The 26,312-nt window shown below is 36.2% G+C and overlaps 1 protein-coding gene across 3 annotated transcripts in view; it reads right to left on the bottom strand.

Moving 5' to 3' along the window:
• The window catches only part of LOC116178019 (ras-responsive element-binding protein 1), a 28,178-nt gene extending 2,436 nt beyond the window's left edge, over window positions 1-25,742 (bottom strand). Inside the window, exons 1-3 of one of the 3 annotated variants that reach the window (XM_031497266.1) lie at window positions 25,488-25,742; window positions 8,501-8,581; window positions 32-3,524 (exon numbers count right to left, since the gene is read on the bottom strand). In XM_031497266.1, coding sequence (XP_031353126.1) covers window positions 32-3,524; window positions 8,501-8,567 — 3,560 coding nt within the window. In that variant the 5' untranslated portion in view covers window positions 8,568-8,581; window positions 25,488-25,742. The remainder of the gene's footprint in view (window positions 1-31; window positions 3,525-8,500; window positions 8,582-25,487) is intronic. The other 2 variants (XM_031497275.1, XM_031497285.1) reach the window with 2 other exon arrangements.
• Between the last annotated feature and the right edge of the window lie 570 nt (window positions 25,743-26,312).

The raw sequence follows: 26,312 nt of genomic DNA, 5'->3' as shown, positions 1-26,312 counted from the left end.
GCATATGGAGGTATAGTGACAATAAACGAACCTATTTTCATCAGTCCCCGAGTTATTTCCGTCACTTGTACTGCTACTGGCAATCAAACCCTCCTCGTCCTCCTCGCTAATAACTCCTTCCCGTCCTTCGGCATCTCTATGGAAATACTCCTTAAACGGTTGCTGAGAAGCATTATCCAATAAACGAGATACGGAAACCAAATCTTGAGCGTCTTCGTTTTTATTAAAATTTGTGCTTGGAGCGTTCTCCGAGTTATCATTCAGTATTCGATTGGCGCTTTCGTGAGTCGAAACGGATAAGTTTTCGCACTTCTCCTCGTTCTCGTCTATAATTAGGGGGTAATCTTCGTCTTCATGATCCTTGCTACGCTTATTCGATGTCTTGTAATCCTTCAAGTGTTGCGCTAAGATGGCGTACTTGAGTTTCGCTGATATGTGATTGTCTTTAATGTCGTTGTATTCGGATTTGATGGGAGTTTCATAATTGGGAATACTTATGTTATTAAAATTATTTCGAGGGGTACCGTTGCTCGACTTGCGAGTTCCACCACCGAGGTTGGTTCTCTGTCGCTGAGACCAATACTGTGGGTGTTGTTGCTTTATGTGACGTTCCATGTTCGACCTCAAGGTAAATCTTGCAGAGCAGTATTCGCATGAGAAGGGCCGTTCTGTACGATACCGCCTTTGCTTTTGTTTAGGCATGAGCACGCCGTTCTTGATCACCATTTTGACCGAATTGGGAGATCCTAACTGATCGGGTTTGCTTGTCGAAAGAGGATTTTGCATTTTCATTATGTTATCGGATAGGTTAGGTTCAACAGACAGACTTAGAGGTTTCAGTTCTTCGGACTTGTTGGCGAAATCGTGCGAATTCAGTTCAGGTTTGACCTCGTTCATTGCGTAATTGAACGAGTTTATGGCGGGACTAGGCGGCGGCTGTTGGAAACTTTTTAGTCGTTCAGTAAAGTTGTCCATGACCATACCACCTCCGCATAATTGCAGTCTTTGTAAACGTTCTTTGATTTCTTGGGGGTCTTGAGGTATTAAAGGCGAGGGAAGCGATTGGAAAAATAGCGGATTTAGTGAGAATGGCCACGGCGGTAAGCCATGAAGGCCGGAAAATCCGTTCCGGTAGAATGCCAATTGAGATGCGTATAGTCCGGCAGGATCGATCTTTGGTGTGTTTTTTAACAGCTGCCTTGCAAGGATTTCGCTCATGTGGTGCGGTTGTTCCGTTGATTTTTTAGATAGATCCTGAGGTAAGTCTTCGGTGACGGGTTTATTTTCTATTGGTGCAACTTCTGTTCTTTTGGTACTCAAATCTAAAGCCATATCTGTGGACTCTTCATCCACATCCACATCGTAATGATTCACTTCTTGTTTGGCATAACTCTTCGGGCTGGGAAATTCGGTGTTTTGTAGTGTTTCTAAATTTTTTACGTTTATTTTCAGGGGTTGTTTATGCGGAGTTGAAACGTTGGCGATTTTAGGAGAAAAGTTGAAATGCGGCATGTATGGTAAGTGATCGCTAGTTGGTGTTGTACATTCGATTGAGTTTGAGGAATCATTGTGCTTTATACTTTTTATTTCCAGCCGACCGAGAGAGTGGTGAGCATTCAGATTGTAAGCAGAAGGGCCATTCGAAGACAGTTTGTCTGGGAGCAGTTTTGGAAGATCTGGAGTCGGTAAGTAGTTGTCATTTCCAGCTATTTTAGTGCTTTCTTGCATGTTTTCTACGATTTCTTTCGAAGACAAGCTTAATTTATCTTCGCGAGCCAGCATTTTCGAAATTTCTTCATTACTCGGATCTTCCGACGGGTGATATATTATCGATTTTTTTACTTCTTCGCGTGTTGTTTTCGCATGGCGATTCCGTAAATGTCGCTCGCAATTTGCTTTCGTCGTAAAAGCGTAGTTACACAGAGAACACTCATATGGTCGGTCACCATTATGCGTTCGCATATGACGAATGAGAGCGGCTTTATCTATGGAAGAATGGGGACACATATTGCATCTATAAGTACCATTGTTATTTCCGCTAAGATGCTGACGATTGTGTCCTTTCAGTGCACGTAAATTCGGAAAAACGGCCGTACAGAGACGGCATGGAAATTCCCCACGCACTTTCATTTTTCTAAACTCCGCAGCAAAAAAGTCCTGGGATTCTTCATCATTTTCTTGCTTTCCATTCTCGTCATTTTCGCTGTATGAGCGGAACATGGAATTTCCGTCGTGAGGTTTCGCTTGAAGTTGCTGCAGTAAAGTGCCATTAGTAGTCATGGAAATTATAGTCTGAATATCTGCCAAATCTTTACCATCGGCAGATGGCGCAGTGGAAGATTTAATTATCTTCTCAAGTGTCGGTTCGTGCTTATTGACGGAGTTATCCTGCAAATCGAGCCTGGCAAAAAAATCATTTCGGCGCAAATCGGGACTCATCTTGTTGTTAGTACCGTCCTTTTTGGACAGATCTAAACCGACAACGCAATCCGACTGATGAATTTGAAGGGAGCTGGCACAGGGAAACGCTCGTGAGCATTTACTGCATTGAAATTTCAAACCTCCGGTCACTTTATGTAAGTTCTTTTCGCACTCGTATTTGGCTATGTACGGGAACTTTTGACTGGAAAAATCGACAAACGTTAAATCTTTGAAGCCAACCACGGAACTTTTTTGCAGTCTTTCGTCGTTTAAATGAACCATAACCCTGTGTTCGTGCAAAAGTTTGTTATTGTTGAATGTTTGACTACATTTATTGCATTTTGCTGGATAATCGGGATGATTATCTTCAAGGTGAATCTGTAGCATGTCAATTGAATTAAAATCGTTACGTTCGCAAACAGGGCATCCATAAACGTGGACGTCAATATTGTTGAATGTATTCTCTAATTTAATTCGAGTACGTTTGTAAGGCTCCTCATAATCGAAACTCGAGTTCTTCCGTTTATTATCTACGAAACCGTCATCGTTCTTCGTTGTTATTTTATTGTTATTGTATTCAATTTTAGAACCGCTACTGCCGACACTATTTGTACTTCCATCAGATTCGTAATTTTCAACTTTATTGGTGTGGGTTCGCATATGCCTGTGCATGTTTCCGTTGGTGGTAAACGTATCCCCACAGTATTGGCATGTAAAAGGTCTCTCTCCGCTGTGTATTAGCATATGTCTATCTAGACTCGCGTTCGAACTAAGTACTTTAAAACAAATACGACATGTGAAGCCTTTCTCTGAATCCTGCACTTCCGTTTCGTTATTGTGAGATCTGATATGGATAGTGAATTCGTGTTGGGATGTAAGCATGGTTTCGCAAATTGGGCATAAATATTTGCGATCTGGAGAATTGCTATTGCTTCGATTGTCAGTGTCGTCATTTTCCGAATGATTCGTACGCTCCATTTCGATTGAAGTAGAATTTCCGGTTCCCGATAATATACCGGAATCGCTAGTGTTACTTTGGTTTCTTCGATAGTCTTTGGTTTTTAAATCTAGTTCTGAAGATAAGTCCATGCTCGTTTGGGGAACTAAAAAAGAGATGTGTTAAGTTTTCAAATAGCTCATACGATGGAGTTACAAAATTAAAAAAAATTCCCGTTATTATTTGTCATAGAGTCCATCTAGGCAGTATTAGGTTGCAAAGCACGTACATTAAGAAATTATAAATACGCTTTAATTATAGGTAGGTACTATTTTTACATTATTTTTCTGTTACAGATTTGTCGCCCAAAATCACAGTGACCAAATCGAGGACCAAATAATGTAGATTGTTCGAGATGCAAACGGCTTTTACTAAGCACCAAAACTTTGAGCTACTCGAGAGAACACAGCTTTGAATTTTTGTGCAAACTTAATGAAGAATAAACTTTGAATGTTTTTGAATCAACTACCTCTTCAAATTTGTACATCTTCTGAATTTGAAGAAGTGATTTAGTTTTATTTCATTTATTTTAAATTTGGTGTACACGGTGGTTAGGTAACATTCGTGGCCATTAAGATCTACGTAATGATGACAGATACAGTGTAGGTTAAATGGGGACAAAGTTGCCCATTTTTGGGATTAAAAAAAGATTTCAAATTTTTCAAAAATCTTTAAATTAATTGAGATATCACTAAATTTCGTTTTCATTTTCCCTAGCTTAAACGGTCGGAAATGGACGGTTCCCGTTAGCAATTTTTTTCGGAGAATCTGAATCTGGTATCAGAATTTCCATAACACGATAGATGTAGAAGCTACAGCTACAGGCTACTACTTTCTTATTTCTTATAGACGCCATATTAGATTTTTACGAAATGAGATGGAGGACAAAAAAAGAAATTCATTTCCATATATCGCCATCATGATTCAACAGGATCTAGTTACCCGTGGACGTTATTTTCAAAAAATATTGGATTTTGACACTTTTCTTGTAAATCTTTGCAAAAGTATAGAGTGTGGCACGTTATTATTTTCCTTTTTTTTGGTCCTCTATCTCATTTCGTAAAAATCCAATATAGCGCCCATATGAAAAAAGAAAATAGCAGGCTGTAGCTTCTGAAACCAGCCTGTTTCTGATTCTCCGGAAAAAGTGCCCATATAAGGCGCTAACGTGAACCGTCAATTTCCGATCGTTTAAACTAGGGATAGTGAAAATGAGATTTGACATTTTCAGTTATTCGGTGATATCTCAATTATCTTCAAAGAGTTTTCAAAAAATTAATATTTTTTAATCATAAAAAGAGACAACTTTGCCCTCATTGAACAGAGTTTTACTAATATCATTGTTTATTCATAAACAAAGCTAATATTAACTAAAACTCCTAAGGATTTAAGAAAATTACTACTCGGAATAATATAATTGTTATCTAAGGATAATAATAGATATTTCAGTAATTTTAGGAATCATAATTCTTCATAAGGATTAGGTACATGTATCTTACAAATCCTAAGAATCTTAAGGACTGGACTTTTGAGAGTTTTAAGAATCTTGAGAATTACTGGATCACAAGCAAGTAGTAATTCACATACTACATCTTACCCAGTGAAGGGTGAGTAAGGATAAGTAATCTCTAGGTTCCATCTTGATCTTTGATCAACAAGGACAAGTAGACGTTATCTTTACTGATTTTAGTAAAGCTTTTGACCAAATTGACCACCTTATTATTCTAAAGAAGCTTGAAGAATATGGGTTTAGTTCCTCTATTATTCAGCTCATTAGATCCTATTTAACGAATCGCCGTCAATTTGTGTCTTATAGCGGATTCAATTCTAAACCCTACACTCCTACCTCGGGTGTTCCACAGGGATCCAACCTGGACCCTTTTCTCTTTTTGGTCTTTATTAATGATTTGCCTGCTATAGTTATTGTTAAAAAACAACTTTTTGCGGATGACTTAAAAATATATACAGAAATTAACACTGTTGAAAAGTGCGAGTTTCTGCAGAATTCACTCGTTAGAATTAGTAATTGGTGTGAGAAGAACAAACTTCTTCTAAACATCTCAAAATGCAAAGTAGTGTCTTTCACTAGAAAACAGAACCCACTTCAATACGCATATAGCTTGGAGAATGAACGACTCGATAGGCAAATGATCGTAAAAGATCTTGGAATTCATTTTGACAGTAAGCTTACTTTCTCCTTCCACATTAATACAATTACCAACCAAGCCCTTAAGTTGCTTGGGTTTATTTCTCGTCCCTGTATCGACTTTAATAATTTCAACCATGAACCTTTTATATGTCCCAATAATAAGATTCAAATTAGAATACGGAGCGATTATATGGAACCCCTTTTACCAAAAATATGTAAACGATATTGAAAAAGTACAAAGACGATTTGTAAAATATCTACACTTTCGGATGAATGGTTATTATCCCGACCAAGGGCATTCCCAACACCTACTACTAAGGCAATTTGACTTGATGGCTCTTAAAACTAGAAGAAAACGTATTAGTATGTCTTTCCTATACAACTTAGTACATAATAATATCGACTGCTCATCGCTGTTAGCTGTACTAAGATTTTCTGTGCCTCCCTTCAACTTCAGACATGGGACTGTGTTTAAGTTGCCAAAATATCGAACGAATATTATGTTCAACTCCCCAATTTATGAGATGTGTTACTTTTATAATAGTATTTGTAACTCTGTTGACCTTTTTAACACTACTTTAAAGAATATTTTACAACTCATCAATGAAAGGATTTAATTTTTAAGGCTTCTATTTATGTTCATTTAATTATTATTAATATCGAATAATCTTCTACAATTATCTCTGTTTTTAGTTGGATATCATATTTTGTTTAAAGCATGTTTTATTTCTTTTTATCCTCTAGTGAATGTACATTGTCAGTTAACATTGTTCTTTATTGGTTAATCTGTTGGTGACAATAAATATTATTATTATTGTTTATCATAAATTGTAATATCTAGTCAACCAAAACAAAATTACACTGTAGAAATACAAAATTTCAATAATGAATTCTATTCAGTTACTATGAAAAGTAGGTGAGCTCAAAGGTGCGTGCAAGTTAAGATTAGGCGATAATTTAGCAACTTTACTCCAATTTCACCAACATCTTAAAATAACCGAGATCCCCTGGTGAGGTGCGACAAATGAGCATTATACTCGTATAGTGATTCAATTGAAAATTGCAAGTTTTCTTTTATCTTTTAAATGATCGTCCTGGACTGAGCTGAGAAATCCAAGATAGAGTGAAGGTCTTTTTCTAAATTGTAACCCATTGGATACTATGTAAAAATTGCTTGATTTCTTTAAATCGGCTGCATCGTCCTTTTGTTTCCTCAATATTTTCTCAGAATAATACCAAACAAAATCGAGAACAAAATAAACCTTGGCGCCCACGACGTCGGAAGTGAATAACGGTTGGGGGGGGGGGGGGGGCAAAAATCAGCGACCATGGAGCCTGAAAGGTCCCTCCCATGCAAAATTGTGTACGAATTAATGCAAAGTAGTGGGTTTTTTAAGTGACCCTGAAACCCGTTTATTTAATCAATCAAATAATGCATTTTTGAAAGAAAAGTTTTGAAAAAAATTTAAAAAAGTGTCCGAGGATGTCTAGTTATATGAGCAAGTCAGAGATACTTGACTCGATTGAGAAAACCATACCATAGATCAATAATATTTTATTTAAAAAATGATGAACTAGAACATACAAAAGTTACAAAAATGTTGTTCCTATTTATTGCACTATTGAGCATTGTAAAGAAAAACAAGTATAAAAAATTAAATATATCCAAAAATTTTTCGCAGTTTTGTTGGCAAACTCTTTCAATATATCCTCTACCTACTTCTACACTTTTTGTAATTTCTACATGCACCTGCAGTAGAATATGTGTTAGTCGCTTTTGAGGGATTTATCTATTCATTCTTAGAGGGGGCGCGGCCCCCCTTGTGTAAAAGGGTAGCCCCCTCTCACCCAAACTTCCGACGGTGCTGGTTGGCGCCGCCGAAAGCCTCGAAAGTTTACTATTTCTTTAACCTTCAAGCGTCGGGTAACTGACACGGGATGATCAACAAGGACAATTTTCTCGTTCATCACCTAAAGGAGTCCTCCATTATTCGAACCTGGTTTTTCTTTATCTTGCTACGGTACGTATCCTTTCGATCTTTAATGTTTCGAGAAGAAACCAACCAAATTGATTAATTTCGTTTACCAACTGAACTGAATCCCACCGCAGTACAATATATCAGTAAATAATCAACATATTCGTTGCATCAAAACATGCAATATTGAAATACAATTAAACGCAAAAATCGTTGGCGGTATTACTAACTAAAAAAGATAACATGCGTCACTGTATACAAATCATTGTTAAAAGAATATGTGCAATTCTTGCAAAATCACTATCCCAGTAAAATGGCAACAAAAAATATTTAATCTAAACGAATGAATCTTATCATTTATTCAATAGTAAAATGAATAATAATTTACTAACATTCTTCGTAACGGCAGGTGGATAAAAAGTACAACACAACAGGTATTGACGTAAATAGATAATGCCGTGTCCCATCATAGAGTCTGGAGTGAGGTCGTCACAACTCGTCAAGGTAAGTCAGTAAGTATATTGGGGCGTGACTTCACAAATAGCAATAATTAAATAAATAGACTAAATAAATACGAAAGATACAGAATATCGAAATGAGCACAAGATAAGATCATGTTGAAACAAGATGATTAATAAGAACAAATATATTAAAATGTGATCTGTACCCTTTGTTGATAAAGAGATACCTGACGAACTGAACTCTGAAATATTCGATAAAAATTGTATTTATTTTAGATGGCCTGAATCCCGTTACGATTCGGAGCTTTGCAAAGTAATCTCTATTTACACAGAAAAAAACCTCCGGACATAGATCCTGAAAAGGAAATTACACTTTTAAGAAAGCGGAAGCAATAAGATTACATGGACCACAATGACAGATATGAACAGAAAAACCGCACGTTTGAATTTCCTTAGCTTTGTTAACCTTCTTATCGTTTATCTTAAAAATACGTACCACTCCTATAAGGTGGTGACGATCCTGTCTGTATGTGACCATCAGGTATACATAACATACCTTGCATTTCGAAATTAAGTTCTGAAAAAAAAGTCGCATTAATAAGATCTTCGTGACAATGTACCAAAAATTTATATAATAATAAAAAAAAAGATACTGGTCGCTAAACACAACGGAGAACATTATTTAAGAGGTAGCATATGTTAGCTTCACCTGCCCGAATGTGTCTGCTTTAAAACACCTGCTTTGGCGCGTGCCCGATCCCCTTGTATATAACCGACCAGATAAAAAGGCTTGTAAGCAACTACCATTGATCCGACTGGTTTTCTGTCGAAAGGATATCTATACCACCGTGCATTTTGTATTCAATACTTAATTTTTTCCTTTGTATTTTTCCGGCTGTTGCAAATGGCAATCTTATTAGCTTTTCCATCTCTTATCAGTCATTTTCGTAATCTACTCAATATTAACTCCAAATCTATACAAATACATTTTTCGATTGTTGGGTGTATTAAACTCATTTCAAAACAATACGTTCAATATCCGGCATGGTTTTTACGTGTTTTAATGGTTAACGAGTAACGGATCGGCAGTAATCTTCAATTCAAAAATCGATAAATAAGATTTCATTAGATACTTTTTTGCCGTTATCAAATGTAATCAGGTTTTCTCGAAAGACGCAACTTTTTCTCCACTGTTTGGACTAATTGTCATAAGGCAGATACGGATAGTGCTGCAATTGAAACTGTTTTCAAATTGCTGCAATGGCAGTTCTAATTTGAATGTTTTTAAAATAATTTTGAAGCTTTTAACAGTTGGTCCAAAACAATTGCTCTAATATACTTAAATCTCATAATTCGTTCCAAAAACTTTTTTTAGTAGTTCAAATGTCATGGGAAACCGCTCTCCGAACATTTTGATTATGCTTGGATTTTATTGTAAAATAATTTTTGTCTTGTATCGGAATTGGTACAAAAAATGATACAAAATTCGTTTTCATTGTTCCTTATGCAGTTTTTGAGAAATTCTATTTAGAAAATCACGACTACTTTCACGAAAGAATCGGAAAATTTTTGAATAAACCCTTAAACGATTAATGGGTTCAATGTACCAAATCCCGGAAAATCGCCCCGGAAAACTTACTTTGGTACATTCACCACCCAAAATGCGCCCTCAGATTGTTTGACCTCCGAGTTTCCCTAGGGGAAAGTATACCGAAAGCAAATTTTCGTGGATAGAGGTGCATTTTCCATGACGAAATTTGCCGGGGGCGAACCACGCGGGTAATCTTTCAGATGCAAAATATTTTGGGACAATCTTTGAGGGCGAAACTACCGATTCGAATTTTCCAAGGCCAATTACCGCATAGCTGAAAAATCATCTGTTTCGTATATCTATGCAGATGCACTCAATTACGAATTGCGATAATTGCAAATTGTTGCGACAATCGCTATCACAGATATAAAACGTATGTAACCCTAAATCCTGATTAAATTTGACGGTGCAATCAAAAGAGCTTTGTATCTTTTCGATAAAATTTGTCTGGGGAGAGTATTCTGAAGGAGAAACTCTGACATGGAGTTGACTGATTGCGCTTGATTGTTCATCTCATTATGAGACTGAACTCAACAATTTTACACAGGCTACCTACACAATACGCATAGCAGTTGTCTCTTAGATGAAGTTCTGAAGATCAATCTTTTGAGATCCAACTTTCCCGAACGTTAATTTTCCATTGAGCCAGTTCCTGACAAGAGAGTATTTTCGGCGGGCGCGAATTCTCCATGTGGATATATTCTGAGGGAAAACATTTCGGCGCAGAAAGCTGCGGGGGGCGATTCTTCCCGGTGAGAAATTTCCGTGGATGAATCCTCGGGTGTGAGTTTTCCGAGAGCGGATCTTATGGGACGAATTTTGGGCGGGGAGAGTTTTTTGAGTCTAATATTCTGGAGGCGCGTTTACCGAGACGAATCTTGCTGTACCTAACCTTCAAATCTTGTTTCTATTGTACCCCTGTCGTTTCTAAAAATCACGGCCAAGTTCACGAAAGCACAGAGAGGTTTACTGTACCTTTTTTAACACGTCGTGTACCTTACTGAATCAAAACAAACTGATTTTGGTGTGAGTTACATTGAATTTTGAAGACTGTACTTTAACCATTTGAAGATTTTTTAAAATTTTCCGTATGAAGTTAGTCGGGATCTTTCAAAAGTCGATTTTCCGGAAACGAGTCATTGATATTGAATTTTGAGAAAAGTGCTTTAATTGTTTGGAGATTTATTCAAATTGTTTTCGGGTGCTCTCATGGAGTTAGTTGTAATCTTTCGCAAGCGGATTTTCTGAAAACGGCAAGGGTACAATGAAAACTAGTTGTGGTATAAGTAGTGAATTTTAGAAAAGTTTATTCAACATTTTTTCGGTGCTTTCATGGAAGTGATCTTTCCAAACGTTTGCCAAAAACGGCAACGGTAGAATGCAAACAAATTTTAGTAGAATATTGAATTTAGAATCAGGTAACGAGGTCGTGCTGCCCATCTTTCGAGACCAACTTCACGGGAGTTCAATTTTACGATACTTACATACGCACTGAGTCGTTTGAAACATTTTCTATAAGTACCAAGAGTTTGGTACTCAGAGCACTTGGTCATAGTGTCAGCTTTATTGTTATAAGAGAGTACATATTCAATCCTTCACCTTTAGTCAAAAGGGTTTTTTTTGTTTCCAGGTTACCTGTCAACCAAAATTGTGGTAGTTTACGTTTACATTGCGACATGATAAATTTGACAACTCTTTGCTACCGTTTGCGTTATTTTATCGCGTTTTGATACATTAGCCGATTAAAAATCTCTTTCATAACGAATTATATAAAAGCACAACTTCCGTAAGTGACACATATTCTCCTCCAAAAGTTGTATAACCCAAAAATGCCATCGGGTTTACCAAGAAAAAGAAAGCAACTTATTTCTAATCTTATTCGTTATTTTGAACGAGGAAGTGGTCCACTTTTACCACTCGCAGCAGTAAGAGAGGTGAATGTTTACTTTAGTAATATAAGAATTCGTATTAGTAACAAGTGTCATATCACAGAGAGTTGCGGATGCCTCAAATCTTAGCCTGTGAATAAGCGACTTCTATTTCTCAAATTTCTAAATTGGTCAAACCTCTAGAAAGTCCTAAAAAAACAATCCAATGTAAGAAACCCGTTAGTGATGTTGATGGTTTCACACAAGCAGCGATTCGGAACTCCATCTACGACATAATCCAACACAGTAAAGATTATACTATATTAATTAATATTTGTGTAGAGTTTATGTTTGTACTTTAGAACATCTTACTCTTTTACTACTTTTGTAAGTTCTAAAGGAGAAAGACGTATTTGATGAGTTCAACATTTCCTTAAGAATATTGGTTTCCGCTATCAAAAAGATAATCCAAGATATTACCCAATATTACACTCTCAAAAGTTTGCAATCGGAGATTGGACGCTAATGTGTCTTTTTGGATAAAACGTGGGTATTTGAAAATGGTATCATGCATGGTTTTATTACTGGAGCATCTTTAATTTTTTCTTCAAAAACAAACAATCCAGATTACCATGGGGAAATGAACAAGGACAGTGGTTCAGGGACCATTTGCCACCAAATTTAGAAGAACCATATCGCTGATTACTATAGACAATGCTAGTTATCACAGTAGCTTACTGGAAAACTTGCCAAATTCTTCCTGGACTAAAGCACAGCTACAGGCATGGCTACAGCACAAAAATTTGAGTTTCCAAATGATGGATTAAATGTGGAATTGCCGGAGATTTATGCGAGGTTTGTTTCCTTAAATTCCATGCAGCATGGTTTATTCGTAGTAATACTTCTAGTTTCGAGACTAAAAATTTGTTATTTCAGAAGCTATCCTTCAAAACGGTATGCTGCTGATGAGATGGCATCATGATCTGATTTTAATTGATACACCATTTGAAATGTTTTGTGGATTTTCTTTTGCTTTTGTTGTCTTTGTTAATTTAGTTCGTGTATTTGTGTGGGCTATGCCAGGGTTTTTGTCCCAAAGAAGGTTTTCCTGACGTCACCTGGTTGTGTGCGTAATATATATTCGCCTCTTATTACGCACAAAATTATGAGACCCTTAAAAATTTTACACTGGAGTGGAGCCCCCAGTATGGCACACGGATACTGAGCTCAGTGCCGCCTAGTGAAAGTTATTTAGAATATGCTCTGTTAGTCACCCAGGAGGTGCGGAAAACTAAGGAAAATTCTACTATAACTGTCTTTTCCTTTGTAGCGAAGCATGAAATGTATATTAATGTGAAGGGGACACAATAGTTGCGACGGGGTGTTGTTTCCCGCATGAAATTGATGAAATTGTTCTCCGATTACATGTTCCAATGGAAAAATTTAACAGAGCTAGTTTTTAAAAGTCAAATTGTGAGGTTTTTGGAGAAGTTTTGAAATCCAAATCCCAAAATCCTTCCTAGTTTGCCTGAAGTGATTAATTTTAAAGGTAGCCAGTGTGGATATATCGACAAATTGAGTAATACGTCATTAGAAAGCTCTTTAAAAATGCTTTTGAAGGGCAACCAAATGGGATGTTGTGAAAAATATCCGAAAAACGCAATCAACTTGATACACCAAATCGGTTCTGCTCAAAATCAACCCTATGTGCTGACGGAAGTGCTCAGGAATTCCTTACTCAATTTTCTTGGGGCAAACCAATGTGTCCATACGAAAAAGTAATGGAACGTATTTGCAGAAGCTTTTAACGCTAAAAGCAGGGATACTACGATATTTGATTGTTTACTTTTAAGAAATTATTCGGTGATTATTTAATAATCGATCGTAACCATATTAACCGACATTATAGTAACATTTATGCCAATGACTTCAAATGATTCACATTTGATCAAATTAGTCTCTCGATCCCGATCAATTGATTTTTTGCCCATTCCTATTTTTTTAGTGGTAGAAAACACATACCTTACGAAATGACTAGCAGTCAGAAATGTGACCAAAATTGGCCAATTTCTAATAAGGTGAATGAAAAAACTATTTCTTTTTAACCTCACATCCAAAACAATGAGATTTTGTCCTGCAAGATCACTGAAACCAATTTAATAAACAAGTCCTCGGTACTTAGGTATATATGGTAATATTGGAGCATCTGCGCTATTCCTAAAATCGGCACTTTGCAATCGAACTATTGAAGTACAGACAGGGTGACCTAATTCTCACCGTTGTCCTCAAGGACAGGCCTATTGGGGATGCACACCTCGGCTACCTGCCGCCACTAGCCGCAAAAGACGTAAGTGTACACTGGATCATTTCACGAATTTTACGCTCATTGTATCACAATGAGAACTCAGGTGCTAATTAAGGTGACAACCTCGTAATGAATCCACTTCTTTCTTAACAATAAGAGATCTTCCAAACTTATGAATAAACATTTCGGATTATTTTTAACGTCGTAATACGAGACAAAGTGCGGTTTGACAAACGACACGCGGGAGATTTTCCACTTTTACATTTTCTTTGGATGATTTCAGAGGGAGAGCAGGAAAACGTACGGCTTCGGTATTATGCATGGTTCTAAAAATAAATCATCCGTTTACTATAATGGAATTTTAAGGCATTGGTTTGGTTTAGCCTGGAAAAGCGCGAGAATATTTTGTAAGAATTTTATCAATTGATTATTTCCTCGTCGTGCGGTCGAACGGCAAACGCTGAAACACCACCCACACTGGACTTTCCGATGGCACGGTACGGTAGCAGCAAATACAGTCATACGTTTTTTAGCAAATGCGTCAATTTGGGATGGTAGTTCGTGGGTGTCGTCTTTAAAACCGCAAGTTTGTGAGCATTCCATTAAAATTGTGGTTCTTGCGTAACGTATGCAGAGCCAACTTTAATTTAATTTAATTTAAAACAATTTGATTAATGCCGCATTTAAACTAATTTCCATTGTATATGTGTCTTTGCCCCTTTTTGTATGAAGGCTGTTGCTTTGTGTACGTTAAAAAAAATGGACTAACAAGGCGATTTTCGTTCCGGTGAATAAAGATGTAGCATCTGGGGAGATTTCATTAGAGTCTGTGTTTGGTCACGCAACGATGGCAAAATTGTCCTTTATAAAGCTACTTTTGTACTTATTATTATTACGAAACCAGTTTTATATTGTTTGTTAAGAATAATTTCTATATAATGTCTTTAATTAATTTATTTTCTTATCTTGTTAGAGGCAGGCTGTTACATGTACGCAATATTGACGTACATAATATATTCTACGTTCTTGTTAAATGATTAACATTATTTATAATTTCAGGTAGTTTGTTGAAATGAAATCGCTTATCGATAGTGACTATGTATGCGTATTATGCCGTGATCGGTTGTTTTAAAATAAACACCCAGTGCATAATTACATAAACATATAAATTTGTATGAGTATGATACACGCTTTCTCGACCAAGATGTGATGAGGATCTTACTCAGTAGACCGAAAACTCTACCATAGCAATTTATTTAAAAAAACAGCTACAAATTTGCGGAGAAACTTTTTCAAATAATTAGAATATAAGGTATTACGTAAGAAAATGTAGGTATTAATCATGCGTATAAAAGATGCTTTAAATATCATCGGCGAACTCCTATTGTATAAAACTAAGCATATTTCCCAATTTCGCATTTCCGTAATAGATTATAACTTCCCTTTAAAAATATTTCTTAATGATTATTAGAATATGTATATTATGAGTGAAGAAATATTAAGTAGCTGTTTCGTATGCGATCCATGTTTTGTGCTCTCTTTTCACTTATGAGGACACTAATCGATTTAAAGTGAAACTGACTGAAATACGATATCCTGGTTGTGATTTACTGGATTTTTTTGTAACAGAATTCTACAAAATGTTCAATTACAAAAACTTTAAAATGAACAGTCTATCAATAACAGTTATTTATAATCTTGCACGAAAGCTTGAAATTTCTCCTATACTCTTAGTTGCCACTTTAACAATCCATTAACAGCATCCACACATCTACCTAATTTTAAATAGGCAGTAGTTATTACCATCCGCACGTTAGTAAGGGAAAAAATGACCCCTTGTACTCTCATTTCCGGCTAAACGGCTGAACCGATTTGAACATCAGCTAATAGGAACCTATATACGCTTCAAGCTTCTAAAACCTTCCGTTCAAGAGTTATAGAATGAATAAACAGACGGACTTGGGTATCGGTCCTTATTATAAAATCAGATATGTATCTATAATCTATAGAATTAAAATTTTTGGCTAGCATAGATACCACCCGTACACATGCGCATGTGCGATTCTGCCCTTTTATGTCTAAGAATATATGTACCAAATTACGTACAGACAGACATCATCGAGATTTGGATTGATTCGGATTCCTGGTGCTTCAAAACGTATTTCCTTTAAAATAGTGGGGGTCATTTTTTACCCCAATGCAATACCTCTCTTATTAACGTGCGGATGGTAAAAAAATGGATCGCCGAAATGTATATGTACACCCATCACTCCAAAATGACTGCACCAAATTAGATAACTTTTTTTGTTGTGTTTGGTAGTACCATGACAAGGTTTGTATAACAGATAATTTTCCAAAAATGGCACGGAAAGATGTAAAAAACAATTTTTCTCTTTTCTGTCATTTTAAATCGCAATATAACTAATGGATGGCGCCAAAGCAAGATATACTACGGCTCTAGAAAAATTCAAACCGTCGACTTCAGGTGAGAGGCGAAAAAATAGACGATCAAACGTATGAATTACGTATGCCCGCGAAGGTTTTCAATGTAGTAAAACACTTTCAGGAAAAAAACAGGATTTTATGTTTTACAGCCGAAAAGAGATTTGACATTTATAACATAGGTTTCTTTGAAAGCATTAAGGGGTACTCCGAAATAGACTTCTCACGGAAACGGGATTTCCCAAAGGCAATACGAAGTTGTCCGAGACTGCTAGTTCTAAATTAAACAAAAATGGAAGACATCACAAATGCAGTAGGTACCTTAGCAAAATGAATACTGAACAACAAACTACGAGGAAGATTTTAGGAAAATAGAATGAGATACTAAACTGTAAACGTTAAATGTGAAGAACTCGTTCAAGATCTGTTGTACTGTAGAAATTCTGATTTGCGCACTTGGAGTGAAAATTATGGTTCCTATTCAAAAAGTGGAGGTCAATTATATGTCATCCTATTATGGGCGTAATTGTTAAACTATACCCATTTTATTAAACTCTAAACCTATAAAAACTTCATCAACCAAACTGTTTTCTGATGATGAAAACGTTTTATTGGTAATTGCTCAATTGTGTTTTGCTTACTACAATTATATTCAGGTTTCCTTACGTTCAAATGAAACTTCATCCACTGTAGCAGTTTTGCAGGAAGTAGGCGCAAGGTGTACCAATTACCTGTGGTTTTCGAGGTTGCAATAAATTTTGGCGCCAAGATGAAGAGTGCAATCACCCAAATTAAAGTTGCTCGACATATACCGGAGAACATTTTAAGACCTGGACACACATCATCGCACCAAATTCGTGCCATAGCACGGCAGTGTGTCGCCTAATAAGTAAGGAATTTAGTGATCCATTCTATAACTATTGTCGGAAAGACGGAATACATTCTAATGGAGATATTCTGATGCACTGAAATTTAGGAAAGTCATTGGAAAACGGTATACTCAATATTCCAGAAATCATAAGTTTACCTGGAAGTGATATTCAACTGTAATATTACGGCTGATGAAGGGTTGCCTTTAAAAACGTAGATAATGAGACTATATCGTTGAAGGAACTTGACAGACAAGAAAAGGATACAGAATTATCGTTTATGTCGAGCAAGAGGAATATCCGGGCATGCATTTGACATTTTACAGCAAAAATTTCGAACAGTAGAAGGTAGTCTTGACTTAATTTTTTAGGCAACCATTTGCAATGTTTTTGTTTACATATAAAGATTGCTAAAAAATGTATGAGCGAAGGTTGACCTTATGTGGGATCTTAGACTAGTACTTTTTTTTCACCTTATGCAAGATTATCTGTTCTTAAAAGTCTGAAATTTATACGTAGTTTATCATTATACGAGTAATAATGTATTACGGAAAATTTGCACCAAGAGAGATCAATACAATCAAGGTAAGCCATTTACCATAACATTTTGGTTCATCTGGACGACAAAATTTCAGGATTCAAAGTCTCAAACTCAGTCTCATCTTAATTTTGCAAATAGCTTACCGTGCGACGTTACTAACGTCCTCAAACGTACAAAGGTACTCATGTCCATAGGAGTACGATGATTTGTAAAGGATGATTTAAAATAGAAACAGAACCATGGGGACAGATATTACGATTCTCATTTCAAGTATGAGTGAGTAACGAGTGGTCGAGGGATTCCTTTTCCCCAGGAAAAATTAGTCGGCGAACTTTCACGGAATTTGTAGAAGATAAGGTCTCAATACAATCGTACTAGCTATAACATTTTAATCGAGAAATTGAACACGCATCGATTTACATAAAATTTGTACTTCGTTTAAAGACCGAACCGCGGAAGGAAAATAAAGAAGAACTTTTGATGGAACTGTCGACAATGATGATAGATTTATGAATACATCTCGAAATGAAAGTTGAGTTTACAGACAGATTGGCAAGGGATCTTCACGGTCCAAAAAAGCACGGATCCAATACCAAGAGATATTCACTTTTTGGAATTTGTCTCTTTGAATGTATACTTCATTGGTCACACAGTCAACCGTCACTACTACTAAGAAGTTTTTGAATCCATAAGAAGAGGCCAGAATTGTAGCGAGGCTGAAATTAGAACAAATTCACCACACGCATTGAAGAACATCATGACACAAGAGGACAGCGGAGTTACCGTGGAAAAACATGGCCCAATTAATTATTTTCATGAACTTCGCCATAAAGTCTTATCATTTGGGATATGTACATGGAAAAAAGAAGAGAGGATTTTTGTTTATTTTCTGGAAAAACATTTTGATTTTTACACGTTCTCAAACAGGAGACATTTGCCGCAATCATTACTTGGCAGTTTCGAATGTAGAAGTCAATGACTGTATAATATTGTCCAACAAAATTTCGTGTGAATGTTTTTATAGCGAATTTTTATGTACACTATAAATGGCTAATTTACACACAACTTCTACACATCTGGGGAATCGATCTACACACCACAATCATTTTGCTGACAAGCCCAAAGTGAGACACGTCTGTATAAATAGGGAGATACATTGCAAAAGTGGATCAATATCTCAATTAGTTAGTTCTTGATAACGTGAAACGCACTGTCACAATGAGGAAATTGCCCAAAGTCGCATAAAAATGGTTAATTTTCGTTATTTTGTCTGACGGTGAGACACCAAATTTACATACGTAAAAGAAAAATGCAACATTTAATCTGGTGCGAAATCAGTATAGTAGGAAATAAGGTAATGAGGAGATTCCATTTCAAGCACTTTTATTTATCAGTTACTGTACCTTCCGTCTATTTACAAATATCTAAAAATATCATTTTAATCGTCTTAAAAACTAAACACTCTATTAATTTTAGTCGAAGGTGTTGGTATTGAACCATTGTACTGGCATGTTAAATATAAACCGCCCAAACGAAATGTGATGCAAAAATGTATCAACACAAATATTAAGATCAAGGTGTTATCTGCTATTATTTTTATCGTCCGTACACCTTGGTCTCGAATGAAAGATGCGAAATACGAGACGATTAGGAAATTTCGCGAAAAATTTATTGTGTATCGAAACCGTACAGATACGCTCTGCCTTTATTTACTTCTCATGTTGCAGAATATCTATAAAGTTAAATGATAAATGATTTCTGCGTAAAATTATAAGGCAATCAGTCGTAACAATAACACATCGACTTGATTTCCAGTAATAAATTCCGGGTTGTAGTTTAAGGCTTTATTTATTCATAATAGAAGTCCAATTACAGTTTCGAATAGAAAATGTCGGGAAAATTGAAGCGCGCCTTCTTCGCGTAGTTTTCGGGGTTGTTTTGTAAGTAGGGAGAAGATTCCGGGTCAGAGTTAACGTGGGTGTGTCCGCGGATCTCGCGAGAGCAGGCGGGCCAAGATGGCCGCGCCACCTGTATTGATCTGCTGAGTCTGTACCTGGCGTATCCATAGCTACACATCACATACAGACACCTGCCGACACCCTCCTGACCGCCACATACATCAAACAAAACCAATTTCTTTTTCTATTATTTCTGAAATATTCCACGGTGATGCATATCTATTTTTTAAGCTAGCGCACAGATTAGGTCTATCACTAATTTTTTAGAGTAAATCTATCGATGCACTCGAACCTTACACGGTGATCTTAAAATGACCTTTCATTTCATATCATACTTCATGCAAAAATCATGATACGTTCATATCAGAAAGGTACGGGATAACTTTGGTGTATAATTAACAGTATGTAATATAAGGCAACTTCATGATCAATGCTGTATCTTATCGGTTTAAGCTAATATGTCTCAATCATACTACTAGAAATTAGTCTCGCAATATCGATACAGCTTTCTCTATACTTTCCTATGCTTTAGGTATTGTTGCATAAATTTATTACCTACACGAATTTAATTACACATCGCACAATCTTTACGAATCTATCAAGATATTAACCGTGATTTCGTAATTGCCCCCGAAAATCCTACCCTGATTACACGTTATGCATCAAATAATGCGTGCACGGTGCTACCAAATACGAAGTTGGTAACAACTTACGTTTTGAAAGTGAAACTTTTGCATTCGAAAATCAATTTCTCTACTTATTACATCGATTAACCAAACCATATTTTGGTGTGGAGAGTAAGAAACTGCGAAAATATTTTAAAAAATTGTGCAGAAAAGAGTCAAACAATATTAAATAGGTATGTCACCAAATAAGGAAACAAATACAAAAGCATCAATTGTTGCTGTGTGGCTATCGAGAGCCCTATAGTAATTATATAGATTTTCATCAAAATGCTAGTCAACAGCGAAGTATCCCGTTTAGGTTCGTGATAATAAAAACCGCATATATTTCAGCAATCAGCTCAAATTGTCAATATGCATTTCCTGGTTAAAAAAGAAATTACACACATCTGTTTTTCTAAATGTTATCTTGCAGATTTCGAAGCTCTTCTATGAACTTTCTGGTTCTAAAGATATAAAATGTTACGTGTTACATTTTTTGCGGTAAATTTCGAAATGCTGCAAATTTGACAGTTGTTCGGTAACAGCAACGAATAGTGGCAAAAGATTAATTTGTTGTTAATGCGCGTAAAAATGCTGCTCTCTATGCAGAATGGTGCGTCTCAAATGGCACCTTAGTCTTTTTTACCGCACGGTATTGTAGATTTTTGGACACAGTGACCACTGCTCTGTTGTCTCGGTATAAGAGGTTTATTATTTTACAAATCACATAATCAAGTACCATTAAAAAGTTTTTTGAAAAGGTTTCAAATGGTATATTAGGTACCACACATGGAGGATAGTACCCCTTACATAGGCGAGTCCATAAATAACTGTGTTGAAATTTTTTGGACGAATCATTTTTTAAGCATCTCGAAATTTTGGCCTTTTTCTCGGCAAAATTGATTCAGAAATAATGATTTTCACGTTTCTTGGGCAACGACATAATGGATGTCAAGATCAATTTTTAGCGCATTACCACAAAAATTAAAAAAATGTGCTATTGTAGCTACTCTGTCTGCCCGTTAGTCCGTCCCTACGGCTGTGTCGCTACTAGATCTTAGGAGTTATAATTTTATACTCTGTTTATTGTGTTGTGCATGCGCAGTACTAACTTTCTTATTTGTGGGCGGATTTTTCTAAAATGTTAAAAGAAAGAAATGAATTAAATGCACATCAAAAAATGAAATGTACATACGCAGGCTAAAAATACGCAAACAATTATTGCGCATGCCCTATCCACATTCGTTATTTGTGAACCAATTCCTTTTGAAATTTTAGCGTACAATTCTTCTTATAAAATGAAATCGAAGTAGCTTGTCAAAAATAGATTGCACATGCGCAACGCTAACTTCCTTATTTGTGGCCGGATTTTTACGAAATTTTAACAGAATCAGTGGCGTACCGGCAGGGAGGAGTGGAGGGCCGGTCCGCCCCGGTCGGCACTGTGAAAGGAGCGGCAAAAATAATAATCATATTGATAAAATGACCAACTTTGTATATATGCGTACCAACCATTTAATGAAACGAAATGTGTATAAGAAAGAATCTTGGGAGAAGAGTTGAAAGGTTTTTTTAACAATATGCATCAGTGTTGCTGGATGCGGAAGAAGCTTTTCAAAGCTCAAATTGATCAAAAACCGACTGCGATCTACTATGAACACTTTGAAGTTGAGCAACTTAGCTAGGTATATTGTCAATCGAGCATACCCTTACCGATGAGATTGATTTTGATCAAGTTGCGAATTTTGCAGCGTTGAAAGCACGAAAAATAAAATTATTTTAAAATTGATTTTAAGTGCATGCGCAAACTCAAGTTTTTTATTTGTCAACAAATACTTCGGAAATTTTGACAGGAGATCTTGCTCAATATTTATTTGATTTTGGGCCCTGGTCTACATTTGAATGCCCTAAAATGTTAACGTTAACCAGCTGCAAAAAATTAAAAAATGGCGGTTTGTCATTGTTTGGTTTATATGGCTGAACATGAATTTGGCTGGGGCAACTAATTCTTTCGGACAATGTAGAAATGCGCTTTCTATGCGCAGGTCAGTACTTTTTGAAAATACGATAGCATTTTACTTACAAATAACAAAATTGATTCTGGGCACAGGGCACTACAAGGCAAATATAGAAGTTGATGAACAGTAAATTATTTTGTGAAAATATTTTTGTTATGGTTTGGATCTCACAAAAGTGCGGACGGATAAAGTGGCTGCTTAGGGTACCCAAAAGGTACTATAATATTGTGGGTAAATTAAATATTTTACTTTATCGAGTCAATATTTTTAAATGTTATAAGCTTGGTTTCGTTATTTTCATGTTCCGTGATCCCTTGCAGATCTTAAATTTAGTCCGGGCATCACATTTTTTTATTAATATTTCTGTCCTTGTCTTGACTTAATCTTTTTAGACAACCCATTTGCAATGTGTTTGTTTCCATATTAAGATTGCTAAAAAATGTATTTCACTCGTTAAACAGATGAGCGAAGGTTGACTTTATATGGGATCTTGTACAGGATGGGCTATAAATATTTGCACATTTGTAATCAGTCTAGCAGGGATACCGCGCGGGGGGACGGGGCCGCTTCCGCGCAGTTCTTCGCTTCTTGAAAATATAGTTGCAATGGGAGAACAACAATAACGTCTTCTTCTCGGACGAAGCTCACTTCGACTTAAGTGACCATGTCAACAAACACAATTGCAGATTCTGGAGCAGAGAACACCCTAAACTGAAACACCAAAAACGTTTGCATTCTCCAAGAGTGATGGTTTGGGTGGTAATTTCTTCAAAGGGCATAATTGGCCCGAACTCGAAAAGGCACGCGGTAATTCTGTAACCGTTAACTCTATAAAAATGCTTCGAGATTTTTTCAACCGCAATTACTGCATTTTGAGGGTTACAACTATAGGACATGGATCCAGCAAGATGGCGCAACCTGCCATCCAACGAGAATTTACTTGTCGAGATGAACTGTTCCCTAACAAAGTGATTGCCCACAGAAGATATTCAGTGGCCTCCTCACAGCCCAAATCGGTCTCCAGCTGATTTTTTCTTAAGGGATTTTCTGAAAGAAGTCGTGTCTACTTGAATAAACCAATAACAATACTCCAATTGAAGGAGAATATTCGTGAAGAAATGGTTAACATATCCGGCGCTGTGTAAGAGTTTACAAAAATCTGAGAACATGGTTTCAGGAATATCAACGGAGTGATATTATTTTATGTAATAATTTGTACTCTTTATTTTGAATAACATATAAATACCATGTATATTTTTCATTTCATGACAATTACAGAAGTGCCCAATTTTATGGCCCACTCTGTACTATCTCTATCCTACTTATACTAATAAGTTTTCTTTCTATTTTACATGGGGGCGTAAAATGCAATTCGCAATGTTTCAGTTTGCAATCGTTTGCAGAAGTTTTGAGGAAGTAAACCCCCAATTTTTTTGTGTTGAGCCTTGTTCAAGAACCATTAATATAGAAATCAGGATGAAAAGAAAAAAATACATTTTAAATACTAACCCTCACTACTGATAGGTAAATAACTTGTGACCAAAGAGGAAAAGTGATACCGAGGATCCCAAAATAACGATAATTTGTAAAAATTTTGGAAATTTTCATTATGCCCACCTACTTCTTTAACTTCATCTCAATGGTAACGTTTATAGCACCAATTTAAATTGTATCTACAACAAATATAAAAAAGTGTAGTACCCATACAAGGGGAAGTACTTGTTATTTCTGCACTGATAAACCATAAATCTATGTTTAAAAACTGTGCTGATAAGTTACACTTAGAATTAGACTCGCCCAAAATACTGGGATAAACCGAGCGCACCCAAATCCTTCGAGCTCAATAGAAATATTTCAAGATAAAATGAGTTCGTTTTTATGTTAATAAATGTAATTGTATGTCGTTTTGTTCGCCCTTGTTCACGTTTGAAGTTAAGGCATCACTAAACAAAGTAAAACGCGTGATTTGGTATTTAAATTTCATTTAGACTTTGCCAAAATCTGCACCCGCCGTTATTTCCGAAGAATTTGTTGCGGTTGAAATGTTCAGTTGTTATTGGGTCCTCTCTGTCCCATTTCCCCGTAAAACTCGGCCCTTAGATTTCGGGTAATTTTACACAGTACATATACTGATCTGCCATGGTGGGTTGAACATCCACGTGCGGGTTTCAGTATAAACTTTTACATTCGCAAATTTTGGTTTTTTACCTCGTAAAGTAAGGAAGCTTCTAAATTGTACTTACTCTTTACATTCAAACAGTAAGAAGACGTGTAATCAGTGTAACAAATTTTGATTGAATGAGCGTTCTGCATATGATAGAAATTAATTTCACGTTCTTCGCACGCCCACTTTGATAAATCACTAAATAGAGTAAAACACCCAAATTCGGTACAAATTTTGTAATCTTAAAATTATAAGCTACCAGAATATTAAATGGAAACCTACTTTACTATTCTGCGTATACGACTCAAATCACTAATTAGATTCAAGACATTCTTGCACATCCCAAACCGGGACTTTCCAAAAGCTTTTAATGAACCAAGCTTTTTTTTTGACGAATTATTTTCCCTAGATTTAGAAGTGACAAACAATAATGTCATTATAAGACGAACTTATTAGAGTGAGACGTACATTATGTAATGGGGAAACATCGTTAGACCGCCAATTTGAAATTGACTTCCAATTTCTAATAATCGCTACGAGTGAAAGTTGACAAAATTCGCCACCACTTCAGATTGCGGCAATAAAAAAGAGGTTATTAAAAGCTGTAACAATATGTACCACGCGTTCTTTTGTACGATGATGAATCTCGAAAAAGCACAACAGGACGTCAATACGTTCAAATAGGGGTGCGGGCTAATATAATTTACTTGATAATGTGTGCGTTATTGAGTGTTAAAGTGCACTTGTTTACTTTTATGCAATGATTCTACCACCATAGGTAGATGTTTAATTAAAAAAGCTCGATTAACGTAAATGAGAAAACATAAATATTCACTTAGTTACGACAGGAGGATAGGTGCAATAAACGAATTAATCACGAGAAGAGCAATAATAATCATATCACTTAGAGTGGCCCGGGTGTTTCCATGGTTATCTGGAAGTACACACTGGGCCGGTTGCAAACAGGGGGTGTTAAAGAAAACATTACCTATCTTTTTGTATTTATGATTGATTTTTTAAAGCACCCATCCGACAATGTCATCATTATAATAAATAATTTACCTTAGAATTGATTGGCATGTGTAATCCATTCCACTTTAGCGAGAGTTCCACTTAATTTATTGGCGAATTAGCACTAAAAATTTGGAGAAGAAATGCCCTTACGATGAATAATTATCACAAAACAAGTAACGGGTAATTTAAATGCACCGACTTTCCTTGTCAATTATCACGTAACCAAGCACATCAAAAAGAAGGATATTCAAATAAAATTGTGATAAAGATGTATTCTCGTTAGATGCATGGTGCAAAGTGACTTTAAATTAAAAAGATCGAGTCGGCTTCTATCAAGCTGTCGGAAACTTACTAGCTATTGGCCATCGGAAAGGAGAAGGGATACAGGTGACTCAGGTGTTTGTGAGAGATGCCGGATGGAAAATCCTGTTTGCCTGAGCGTGATGGAAACGAGCGTGTGCTAAACGTATAATATGTCATAAAAATGATACACTTTATTCCCCTAATAATGCATCCCAAATTGCGAAAATTCCGCAACCTTCCCCTTAATACGACGAACGTAGATGAAACAAGTCTTCTCCAAAATGCGGAGTTGGGGTGTTAACAAAACGCGTAGAGGACGATGTCGTATAAAGGTGTGCATTAAAAAAATCACGAGATATAACAATCGCCAGCGTGACAAAAATATACGAAACGGCCGCAAGAGATATCGGTTCATATTGGAATGCTATAAATGCAACGACGAATACGGCGAACATGACACGGTGTCTGTTTTTCCATTAAATGTCTACGTGTTAGTGTTTAACCATACACACCTAACTGTACATATCTTAAATTAATATCGTATTCACAATCAGTTTTGGAGACTTTTTT

The sequence above is a fragment of the Photinus pyralis genome, unplaced genomic scaffold, assembly GCF_008802855.1.
Source record: "Photinus pyralis isolate 1611_PpyrPB1 unplaced genomic scaffold, Ppyr1.3 Ppyr1.4_LG1, whole genome shotgun sequence".
Lineage (NCBI taxonomy): Eukaryota > Metazoa > Arthropoda > Insecta > Coleoptera > Lampyridae > Photinus > Photinus pyralis.
This window is presented reverse-complemented; position numbering and strand designations above follow the sequence as displayed.